General features: G+C 50.1%; 1 protein-coding gene across 1 annotated transcript in view; it reads right to left on the bottom strand.

The window, feature by feature from the left end:
- Nucleotides 1–12136, bottom strand: part of WWC1 (WW and C2 domain containing 1) — a 156652-nt gene that overhangs the window by 4224 nt on the left and 140292 nt on the right. Inside the window, exons 18-21 of the mRNA XM_043464764.1 lie at nucleotides 11273–11396; nucleotides 9796–9960; nucleotides 3234–3326; nucleotides 166–399 (exon numbers count right to left, since the gene is read on the bottom strand). Of these exons, the coding sequence (XP_043320699.1) occupies nucleotides 166–399; nucleotides 3234–3326; nucleotides 9796–9960; nucleotides 11273–11396 (616 nt within the window). The remainder of the gene's footprint in view (nucleotides 1–165; nucleotides 400–3233; nucleotides 3327–9795; nucleotides 9961–11272; nucleotides 11397–12136) is intronic.

The raw sequence follows: 12136 nt of genomic DNA on the forward strand, positions 1-12136 counted from the left end.
GCAGCAAAAGGACCTGGCAGCCAGTAAACCGTGAATTAACTTTCCTGGGGGAGGCTGATGAGCTTGAGGGGCTCTGGGAGCACGCTCCGTGAGTCACAGAACTGCAGGACCGGTTCAGAGCTCTCGCGGCCCTCCCTCGCAGCTGCGCGCCGGTGCGCCACTCACCCGCTTCTCCAGCATCCTCAGCAGCAGGCGGAAGCGCTCGTCCTCCCGCACCCACTGCGGCAGCTCCTTCTCCCCGTGGCTCTTGGCTTGTTCTAGCTGCTCCTTGAGCTCCTTCAGCACCGAGATCTCCTGAGTCAGCTGGCTGTGCCAGGTCCTGGTGGCCTGCAGGTCCAACTCGAGGTCCAGCGAGGTGCGCGGCAGCCGCTCCGCGCGCAGGGATTTGACAGACGAAGGCTGCGGGGGTGGGGATGGTTTGGACTGGTTAGTACCGGACCAGGTCCAGTGAGCCTGTGCTCTCCCCTGCTCTGGAGCCCAGCTACCCTCCTTCGTTCATCCGCGGGCTTCCACTGCAAAAGTGGGGCTCGCCCAGCCCCTGGGGGCCTGTCTTGATTTTTTCCATGTCTACCCCTCTATTAGCATTTTTATGTCCCAGTCACGGTGCTGGGCGCTTTACTTCCGTTACCTGAGTCCATTTTCATGACCCTGTGAGGTCCTGACTGTTATCATGTGCACAAATGAGGCTCCCAGAGGTTAAATCACACAGGTTATAAGCATGGAAGCCGAGATTCCACCCCATACAGCTGGCTCCAGATCCTACCCACTCACTCCCTACACGCAGTTGCTTCCCTTACTCTGTCTTCTATCTGCTGCTGGAGCTCTGCCTCTCTCTGCATCCACATGTCCAGACAAGTTTCTGAGACTGGCCATCGGCCAGAGCAAAGGAAATGGCAACCCATTACGGTATTCTTGCCTGGAGAATCCCATGGACAGAGGAGCCTGGCGGGCTACAGTCCACGGGGTCACGAAGAGTAGGACACAGCTGAGGATAGTACAGGGGCAGCAGAGCTAAGCAAAAGCATCTTCAGGTGAGACCTGGAGTCACTGAGATCACTCAGCTGGATCTCCCGGCCTTGCTCATTTATAAGCACAGACTAGACAATGGTCACCCTAGAAAAGCACAGAACCACCCCATTGAGTGGTTTCCCATTCCTAAAAGCATGCTGGCCAGCTTGAAGTAAGGGCAGATCTCATAGTTAATGTCTTTTGTATTAATACCATTTTTGAAATCACTTTATTGGGCGTTGTGCTGGTTTTCTGTTACTGGGCATCCCTGGTAGCTCAGGCGGTAAAGCGTCTGCCTACAATGCGGAGACCCGGGTTCAGTCCCTGGGTTGGGAGGATCCCCTGGAGAAGGAAATGGCAACCCACTCCAGTATTCTTGTCTGGAAAATCGCATGGACTGAGGATCCTGGTAGGCTACAGTCCATGGAGTCGCAAAGAGTCGGACACGACTGAGCGTATCATATATATATATAAAACAAATTATACAAACTAGCAGCTGAACATAAAGCAAATCATCATCCCACACTTTCAGTGGATAGGAGTTTAGCACACAGGTTGGCTGAATCCTCTGCTCAGGGTCTCACGAGGCTGAAATCTAGGTTTTGACCGACTGAGTACCTATCTGGGGATTTGACAAGGGGATGATTTGCAGCCAGGCTCCCTCAGGTCCTGGGTAGGGTTCATTTCCTTGCATTTTCTCACTCGGCTGCTGACCAGGGGCTGCTCACAGCTACTAGAAGTCCTCTCAGGCCCTTGCCAGGTGGCCCTCTCCACAGCATGCATTGCTCAGGCAGCTAGTGGAGGAGGCTCCGCAGTGTGCATGGGCCCTGGCCTCCTCTGGACACCCCTGTTCCTCAGGACATAGAAAGGACCTGAATGGAACATGGGCTCAGGCCAGCTCTTAAGGGTCCCCTGTGCAAAGCATCCCCTTGGCTGAGGGGAAGAGGGGGTGAAGAAGCAGGAACTCCTGGGGCTTGCCTGCGGGTAGGGAGTTGTAAGATGTGTAGTGCGGACCGAGCAGGAACTCCTCGGTGTCACTTCTCCAGGAATGGATCTCGGAACACCTGCTCCAGAATTCTCGGAGGAGCCTATAAAAATGCTGCTTCCAGGGCCCCACCCCAGCCACCTGGATGAGGCAGTCTGGAAGCACGGCCTTGGAATCTGCATGATCAACAAGCTCCCAAGGTGACTCAGTGCTCCAGGGACTGGAGTGCTGGCCAGCCACAGCAGGCGGGGTGGGGCCGGGGATGCCCCCGTCACTTGCAGCCATGTCCACATTCTCAGGCAGCCAGCACTCTCTCCTTTCTGGGAGAGAGCCTCTTCGGCACTGCCTTCTTTCTCCTGCTGTCTCTGGTTCTTTCTGGGGACTTGTACCCTGGCAGGGTACAGCCAGGCACAGGACCACTCCCGAGGCCGGCGGTCAGCAGCAGGCCTGCCGGAGATGCTAAGGGGCTGCCCCTACATGCGGCTATCAGCACGCTCTCCTTTCTCTGCATTTTTGCTTCGCTGTCTCTGCTTCTCTTTCTGACAGTCTGACTCTTGGGTTTTTTCTAGTTCTGTAAGCTCACCAGAACTGTTGTCGAGTCTGCGCTGAAAGCCCAAAGTGGGGAGGGCCCCCTGCCCCTCCTGCAGCCCTGACTAGTGAAAGTCCCTAGCAGGAGTCAGGCCTTGGCCTAAGGCCTCTTGCCAGCCCCCATTCCGCAGCCACCTTCTCCGTAAGGAAAGGCCAGGTTGCTCCGCAGGGACAGCTTGGGGCCTCTTCCCTGGGAGTTTCCAGCTGGATTGAGTCCTGTTCGCACCTCCTTGCTTCCAGGTCAGCTCTCGGTGGGGAGGCGTGGGGGGCAGGGGCACCTGGCTTCTCTTCCGGCAAGGAGGCTGTTGCAAGGGATCTTCAACTGCTCGGTTAGTCGGACACAGGGAGCAGAGACCTGCACGAGGCAGGCTCCCAGCGGTAGCTGTGACGTCTTGGGTTGATTGGTTCTTCGTGACTTTGATTTCTACACAAGTATGCCCACTCCTGACCTAACTTATTGGTCACAGAAACTATGTTACATTGGCACTTTCCCCCGTGCCTACCCAGGCCTTACAGTTCACCAACTTCCATTTGCAAATACCACCATGCTTTCAAGTACTTTCTTCCAACCAGTGGCTGAGGAGAAACGGTCAGGCGTCAGGGGATGTGCGTGTAGGACACCAGATTTGGGGAAACAAAGGGGCCATCTTACCCGCTTCATCCGGACGCTGCGCCGCTCCAAGGAATTTCTAACAAAAGGTGGCTTCTTGGACAGGGTGGAGCTGTCGCTGTCACTTCGGTTCAGCTGCAAAGAGAAGAGGCGTGGGACGCTCATGAAGGCGCGAGCGCAAGCGCATTCGAAAGGCTCACTGGGGCCAGGAGGGTGGTGGGGTCCCCAGCCCAGTCCTTCCTGTCCGTGTTCCCCGTGGGGACTGCGTGCAGAAGGCAGGTTTCATTCGACCTTCTTTTTCTCTCTGGGTGAGCATTCACTGAGTGTGTATTCAACAATGCACGCCCCTGCGTGCTAAACACAAGACTTCATTCATCCTTCCAACAGCCCCATGGGAGAGGACATCGCTACTTTACTAGTGAGAAGACGGCAGGTGAGGGGCTACCCAACTTGCTCAAGGTTGGAGCTGGTAGCAGCCTGGTGGGGTGGACACCAGACATGGATGACTCCAGGGGTCACTGCCCCCCTGACCGCCTATGCTAAGGCCTGTTTGGATCAACTCTTTCCTGTCACCCACAGAGCCCACCTTCAGGGCTCGAATGGAGCCCCTGTCGAGACTGACACATACGTGAGAAGGCAGCCCACAGGCCAGGCCTGGGGACCGTATCCTTGGAGAAGATGGGGAAGACAGGTTCTGTGAGGGCTATGCTGGTCACAGCTCTCTCCTCGTCAGAATCCGTTCAATCCCACAGTTATCTAGACTCTCCCTGGAGGGCTAACATTCCTCATCTGTGGCCAGAGATCAGGGCTACGGTCAAGCGGATGCTTTTCTACTGACAGCTCGTGTCCCCAGCGGGAGGACGGGAGAGGGAGGGGAGGCGGGGGTCTCTCTCTGGAGTCATATTTCCAGGTCAGTGGGATCGTCACAAGCTGATGCTCCAGAGTCTATTTATTCCGGCAGCTGTCAGCTCACTGAGGTGGGTCTCCTCTGAGAAGCTGTCCACACTGTCATGTTTGTGGTTATTAATAATTATTAGTAATAATGATATTAATAGTCCTGCTACATTTATGAAATAGCTACTGCACTAGGCAGAGTGTCAACCAGAATGAGAAATAGATGACAGTAACAACAAAAGCCACACTGGGACTTCCCTGGTGGTCCAGTGGCTAAGACTCTGCAGTACCAATATAGAGGGCCGGGGTTTAATCCCAGGTCAGGGAACTAGATCCCACATGCTGCAACTGAGAGTTCACACGCCACAAGCAAAGATCCTGCATGCCACAACTGCAACCCGGTGCAGTCAAATAAAAACAAACAAACAAAACAACAGCCATATGGACGGAGCCCCTGCTATGTGCCACGGGCTTTACTGACAGTTTCATTTAATCCTTAGACCATCCTAACTGAGGGGACTGAGGTTGGGAGAGATTACCACACTTTTATAAGCCATACAGCTGGTAAGCATCAGAACAAGAGTTCAAGGTCCCATCCAAGGCCACGTCCTTTTCAGGATGCATGTAATGCTCAGAGATGAAACTAATATAAAGACAGAGCAGTGGACCATCTTGACTGGGGTGGATTCATACAAATGGACAGGCTGGGTATCATATCAGAAGGGGGCTTTATTCTGCATTGTTTCAATCCAACGGTGGCACTCACAGAATATAAGTCATACCAACTAGAAATACGTGTCAGGACGATTGATACTTAAGTCACAGTTGTTTATATGTTAAAGACCATGTTATAAAAGAGCGATGAAAGTTACATTAAGTCCTTGAATTTAACTTTTTCTTAAATATGTTTTAGTGCATTTGATCTCAGACATGGTAGAGAATATTGTTGCCTTTTTGTTATCTCCATTAGAGGGAAATTGAGGAGCAGAGAGGTGAAATAACTGGAAGTCAGAGGGATCTACTTGGAAATGAGAGTTTTGGGAGGACTGTTTCCTTCAGGTCAAAGTGAGCCAACCAACACATGTGACCGCGCTGCTGCTGAGTATGTAGGTGTCAGAGACACAGGGCTTGTGGGGAGCAAAAAACACTGTCCTCACCCCTCATGACTTAAAGTCCAGTGGGAGCCCAAGGCCAGGAAACTCACCAGGTCACGCAGGCTGTGCTGAGGATCAAAGAAGGGGACACCCAGCAGAGGGCTCTTGATGTGGCATCAGGCCAGGGGAAGGGATTGCTTGTGTTCACAACAAAGTGCCCTGACTCTCTGCATCTATGAAATGGGAATAACGCCACTTGCCTTGCAGGGCTGTTTGTGAGACTAGATGACACAGGAAAAATAGGGATTTTGGGGGGGGGTGGCGGGGGATGCTCGCCTAATTAGCATATGAAACTCCATCCTCTTATGACTCTCAGTGGGAGACAAAGTCCACATTCCACTCATGAGGCAAAAGTACCAGAGTCTTGCCTTCATGGCCTCCCTTGCAGCTAGAAGCCGGCCCAGGACTCAACTATGACAATTCAATGCAACCGCCCTGGTCTTTGAATCACAACCTGGTCCGCTGGACCAAGTCTCTGTCACTGTGCCTCTTGGACTCAGCCAGGCCAGTCTCTTCTGTTCCATGCTTGCTGGTTGGTTTGTTGCATCTGTGTTTGTTGGTTTCTCAGGGAGAAGAAGCCATTAGTGGTGACAGTGGCGGCGGCAGCAGCAGCTAGAACTGTCCTGGCCTCCTGCAGTGTCGGGAGTCTGGTGGGGGCATCAGTGCTGAACCCCAAAGGCAGCTGCAGGGCCCGCGGGGGCCACGCTCTACAGTGCACCTGTGTCCTCACCTGTCTTTATGGTGGGATTTTGGCTGTGGTCTGGCCCGCCTTGTTCCTGCCTGATTTCTGAGGTTGCTTCCACAGCCTTCTAATGAATCTGTGAACTACTCAATTTCCTGTTCAAACATTTCTTCCGCACATATACTGCTCCCAGTCTGTTTCTGTTGCTTGCTGTTAAGAACCCTGAGCAGCATAGGACTTGGTACTAGGGGAGTGGAGTGCTATAAACCACAGGCTGGGAAACAGGGAGCTGGCTGTGTACTGGAGGTAGGGGGGGCACAGCACAGACACATATTCCCTGCTGGGAATTTGAGAATGCTCATTTTATGGGTGAGAAACAGAGGGATACATTATTGTTACCTGTTGAATCTGGAGAGGCAGATTGCACACCCCTACAGAGTTTTAAGGGAAATGACAGGAAAAAAAATTCAAGATGTTGTACCATTGGTTACTTCCTGTAGCCTTAAGTGAGAATCTACCAGAAACAGATAAGCTTGGGCTGAAGTGTAGTCAGAAAGCAAAAGAAGAAAAAATACACATCTTTGCTAATAAAGTCCCTTTTTGCCTGTGGCAGGTGATCCATGCAGATGGGGAATTTCTTTACCTTTAGCCCTGAGGTTGGAGACTGGTCCAGGGAATAAAATATGGGACAGGCTCAACATAGTGTTAGTTGTGTTAAAAATGCTTGAGACATGGGACTGAACCTCTTTGTTATCAGGAATGCCAATTCTGGGAAAGGCCATTTAAAGTTAATTCATTTACACAGGAGACCAGAATTTTATAGTAAACATTGGGGGGAAAAGTTTGAGTTTTTAGTTGGAAAAGAGTAACACTTTTTAAAAGATTTATATTTCATATCTTCCATTTGACAAAATTACAACTGCATTCTAAATCCTGATGACAAAGAATAAATCAAACATTCATTTCTTTTGCTGTGATTTTTCCAACAAGTAACATCCTTCATTTTGTGTTGATTTCCACTGCGCGTTCATAAAGGCAGTAATTTTGCCAAAGACAGATTATCTATTATCCTGAGGGCTTTTCTAAATCCTTCAAGTTATTCACATTTGAAACATGGATTGGGTTTTTCTCTTCTTCAGCTGTGAGCTGGGATTAAGCAGGATTCTTCACTTGTGGTTCAGGAAGTCCCTTGCATTAAAATCACACTCAGTGACTGTAGGAAACCCTGTACCTTTTGCAAGATACACAACTATATTACATGTACTCACAGTATCTTTTCAGACGTTTAGAAGCTCAGACATTAAGTAGAGACTTCACACAGAGAGGAGAGGTTCACATTATTTCTGGGAGGTACTGCAGGGAGTGTTCTGGGGTGGGCACTAATTTGAAAAGTAGCTGGTGCATTTGTAAAATTGCCACGTTATGAAAAAATTAACTTCACTACTACTAGCTTAGCAGTAACGAATCTGCCTGCAATGCAGGAGACGCAGGAGATGCAGGTTCGATCCCTGGGTTGGGAAGATCCCCTGGAGAAGGAAATGGCAACCCACTCTAGTATTCTTGCCTGGAGAATCCCATGGATAGAGAAGCACGCAAAGAATTGGACACACCCGGGTAACTGAGCGCACACACACACACACACTCAAGCTTATAACTGGAAGCCTTGGATACCAGATAGTAGATGCTGAATCCCCCCATAGCCCCTCCCTCTGTAACAATAGACAAGTGGATGTCAGTTTGATGAGGTGTTCCAGAGGCCTCTCCTGCACAACTTAACTGGAACACAAGGCAGGAAGGTTCTGTTTATTATTCTAGTTATTGCTTGCTCATTTTGTACGGTAGGAGATAAGGAAGGATGTCAACGTGTCATCTGAACCTCAGAAACAAGGTCTTGGTTCTGTAGCCCAGCAACTGGCATGACTCCTCAGATGGGGTAGACTAATTGAATAGAAGGCAAGGGGATCCAGAAGCCACGACCGCTGCACGGCTTCTAAATCTTCCATGGCCTGCAAGAGCAGGTCATTAAGTCAAATATGTTAAAGAGGGCCAGGTGGAGGCCACAGTGAACTTGAAAAGGCTGGTCAATCCCTCCTCCAAGGGCAGTGGCCCTCACTGCTGAGGTCCAGCCACTCATCACTGTGACAGAACGTGTAACCCTTGGGGCCAGACAGTCTCCCTCCCCACCCCCCACACACACAGAGAAACTGGAGTTTTATGTGAAATCGCTGCATTTAAAATTTTATTTTTAATTGAATTTCTTAAGTTTTCAATGGTAGCCAAAAAGTTCGATAAAAAAAGCCCCTAAACCCATGGCTAAGTAATGCAGGGCTGTTGCTATTTTGCAAACTCAGTCTACATGCTGCCATTGCCCTGGAGTGGGGGGAACTGTCCCTCAGGGATGGTGAGGGTCAGTCTGATCTCAGCAAGGGGTGAGGAAGGGCAGGGCCAGGTGTTAACAGAGTGGAGAGTTGGTTGGAATTATAAACAGTTCCAAATAGGAAAAGGAGTACGTCAAGGCTATATATTGTCACCCTGCTTATTTCACTTATATGCAGAGTACAACATGAGAAACGCTGGGCTGGATGAAGCACAAGCTGGAATCAAGATTGCCGGGAGAAATATCAATAACCTCAGATATGAAGATGACACCACCCTTATGGCAGAAAGAGAAGAGAAACTAAAGAGCCTCTTGATGAAAGTGAAAGAGGAGAGTGAAAAAGTTGGCTTAAAGCTCCACATTCAGAAAACTAAGATCATGGCATCTGGTCCCATCACTTCATGGGAAATAGATGGGGAAACAGTGGAAATAGTGGCAGACTATTTTTCTGGGCTCCAAAATCACTGCAGATGGTGACTGCAGCCATGAAATTAAAAGATGCTTACTCCTTGGGAGAAAAGTTATGACCAACCTAGACAGCATACTAAAAAGCAGAGACATTACTTTGCCAACAAAGATCCATCTAGTCAAGGCTATGGTTTTTCCAGTGGTCATGTATGGATATGAGAATTGGACTATAAAGAAAGCTGAGTGCCAAAGAATTGATGCTTTTGAACTGTGGTGTTGGAGAAAACTCTTGAGAGTCCCCTGGACAGCAAGGAGATCCAACCAGTCCATCCTAAAGGAGATCAGTCCTGGGTGTTCATTGGAAGGACTGATGTTGAAGCTGAAACTCCAATCCTTTGGCTACCTGATGTGAAGAGCTGACTCATTTGAAAAGACCCTGATGCTGGGAAAGATTGAAGGCAGGAGGAGAAGGGGACGACAGAGGATGAGATGGTTGGATGATATCACCGACTCAATGGACATGAGTTTGAGTGAACTCCGGGAGTTGGTGATGGACAGGGAGGCCTGGCATGCTGCAGTCCATGGGGTCACAAAGAGTTGGACATGACTGAGCGACTGAACTGAACTGAACTGATAAACAGCCTTGGCTGCAAATTTCCTGGTGGCCCAGTGGTTAGGACTCCTCACATTGATAGCAGGGGGCACGGGTTCAGTCCCTGGTCGGGCACTGAGATCCCATGTGCCATGTGGTTGGGTAAGTAAGTAAATAAATACATATATTATATTTATATAATAAACAAGTAAATAAATATATATGCTATAAGTAAGTAAACAGACACACACACATGTAAAAGTGTTGGCCATGTACTGGTTACTGAGCCGTTCCCACGCTTTAGCCAGTTCAGTCCTTAGAGCAACCCCATAGAATTGGTCTGTTAACTCCATAAGGAAACAGGTGTTAACATGCCAAGAATGACTGACAACAGGGGCGGGACCAGGACTTGGACCCAGAACTGTGCGAGGCCCAGGGCTCTCAGCTGCAGGGCGAGAAGCAGGTGCTCTGGGGAGGACGGCTGTGCGGCTGCTTACCCTGCACACGTACTGGCTCTGGGGGCCTGGGGAGAAGGTCTTGGAGCGGATGATGGTGCTCCCTCGCAGAAACGGCCCCGGGGAGGGCGTGCCCACCCGCCGGTCCTTGGGCCGCACCACCGTGGGAGATGGGGCCGGGGTCTCTGTGTTGGTCTCCTTGTCCACCTGAGGAAGAAGGCACGGCCGTGAGGCTGGGAGAATCCAGATTCTCAGCCACTCACCCTGAGACTCACTGAAGCTGCTCCCCGCTCCGATCACCTCGCCCCTGGCCCTCAGACACAGCCGGGGGCTTCCACGGACCCAGCCCTGCCAGCATGGCACCCGAGGCCCTGCATGCTGGCCCCCAGTCCTGCCTGGCACCTGCGCTTGGGGTCACAGGGAGATACTCAGTCCCCTAACAAGCTCACATAAGCAGTAGAGGTACGTCAGGCATGGATGTCCTCGGCCTCACCCCCTCAAGAATAATGTGTCAACCATATTTTAACAAAGCCACAGCCAAGGCTTCCATCCCCCTAGCCAAGAACTGCAGATGTTTTCTTGGAGTCATGGAAGCAACTAGCAAACCTCGTTTTTTTAAAACTAGGTGATCAACTTTTCTGTTGTCCTTTCACAGTAATTACCAGTAAAGATCAACAAATAAAAACACCCAAATGAAAAGCCTTGGTTAGCCTAAACAGTGCCCTTGTGTGCTTTTGAAAAAGGCACCCCCTTTGGGTGCCTTTCTCCCCTTTGGCTGGAGAAAACTGCAGCAAGGTTTCCTCTTGGTGTGGAGTAGTTAGAAGGCAGGCCCAGATTCTTCTCCAACACCCCTACCTCCCCCGACCCTGGTCCGCCAGGCACCTTTGTGCAGTGTACAACCTGTACCTCCACCCCTGTGCACTATACTCCCAGAGGTCCTGCAGGTGAAAGAACATGAGGATCTCTCTCTATGGAGCATGAAGCCTCTTATAACATGTCACCCTAGTGCAGCAGGGGAGCAGAAGGCGACAGTGACTCAACTAGACCCCCTTTCCTACTGTCCTTCAGGTAGACCCAAATGGAGAAATCCACTGCTTTGAAATCTTCTAGCCCATCTTCAAGGCTGACATTATGCGCCCATTTTAGAGATAAGAAAGCCAAGGCTAGAGAGGGATGAAGTCATCGGTCTAAGGCCACACAGCTAGGTAGGAGCAGAGCCAGTATTTGAATCCAGGCCAGCTGACTGCACAGCCTGGGGTCTGCCCAGAGAACTGAGAACCACAGAGGGTGGGAGAGATGGGAGGGTCAATCAATTCCTCTTGATTTTCTGTCACTGAAATGACTCCAATTCCAGGCAGAGACACCCCTACACAGCCTTCTGCAGGTCACCCCACTCTGAAAGCCTGTCCCCTGATGCTGGGGCATGAGACTTAGCCCCGAGAATTTTCTGACTGCCCGGGTTCAAGACTTGAGGATTATCTCCCCCAAGACAGCCTTTCCCATTCCCAGCCCTCCCTACCTTTAATGCTGGGCACCCGTCCATGTCAGGGGATGCTTCCTCTTCCCCTTCCTCCTCCTCTTCTTCCTCCTCCTCCTCTTCCTCGGCTGCGGCCTCGTTCTCGCTGGTCCCCTCCTCATACCTCCTTGATGACAAGACACTTTGATTACCCACAGCACCCACTCTCATCTGCTCACTTGCCTTTAAGTGCATCCAGGGCAGGGCTTCCAAGCATTTTCCGGATTGAGGACACTTATCTTTAAAAAATAGTCAATTTAAACGAGGTATATTTACATATAACAAAATGCATTTCCTGTAATGTTTGATGAGTTTTGACCACTGTGTTCCCCTGTGTAACCACTACCACACTCAAGAAAAAGAATGTCTCATTGCCTTGAAAGTTTCCCTTATATGATTTCCCAGTTAATCTCCCCCCACCCTCAGCCCATCATTGATCAGCTTTGCATGACTAAAGATTAAATCTGATTTTTCTCGTATTTCACAGAAGTGGAATCAGATGATATATGCTCTTTTGTCTCTGGCTTCATTCTCTCAGCATCACATTTGGCGCATAGTATCAATAATTTACTCCTTCTTATTGTTGAGTCATCTTCCATTGGATGGATGGACCACAGTTTGCTCATCAGGCGATAAACATATGGATTGCTTCCATTTCTTAGAAATTATGAATAAAGCTTCTGTAGACATTCACCTACAACGCTGTGTAGAAACAGGATTTCATTGGTCTTAAGACACTGGATTAGTTTGCTAGGGCTGCCGTAACACAACACCACAGACTGGGTGGTTTGAACAACAGAAATTTATTTCCCACAATCCTGGAGGCTAGTAAAAGTCGAGATCAAGGCGCGGGCAGGCTTGGTGACT

The sequence above is a fragment of the Cervus canadensis genome, chromosome 4, assembly GCF_019320065.1.
Source record: "Cervus canadensis isolate Bull #8, Minnesota chromosome 4, ASM1932006v1, whole genome shotgun sequence".
Lineage (NCBI taxonomy): Eukaryota > Metazoa > Chordata > Mammalia > Artiodactyla > Cervidae > Cervus > Cervus canadensis.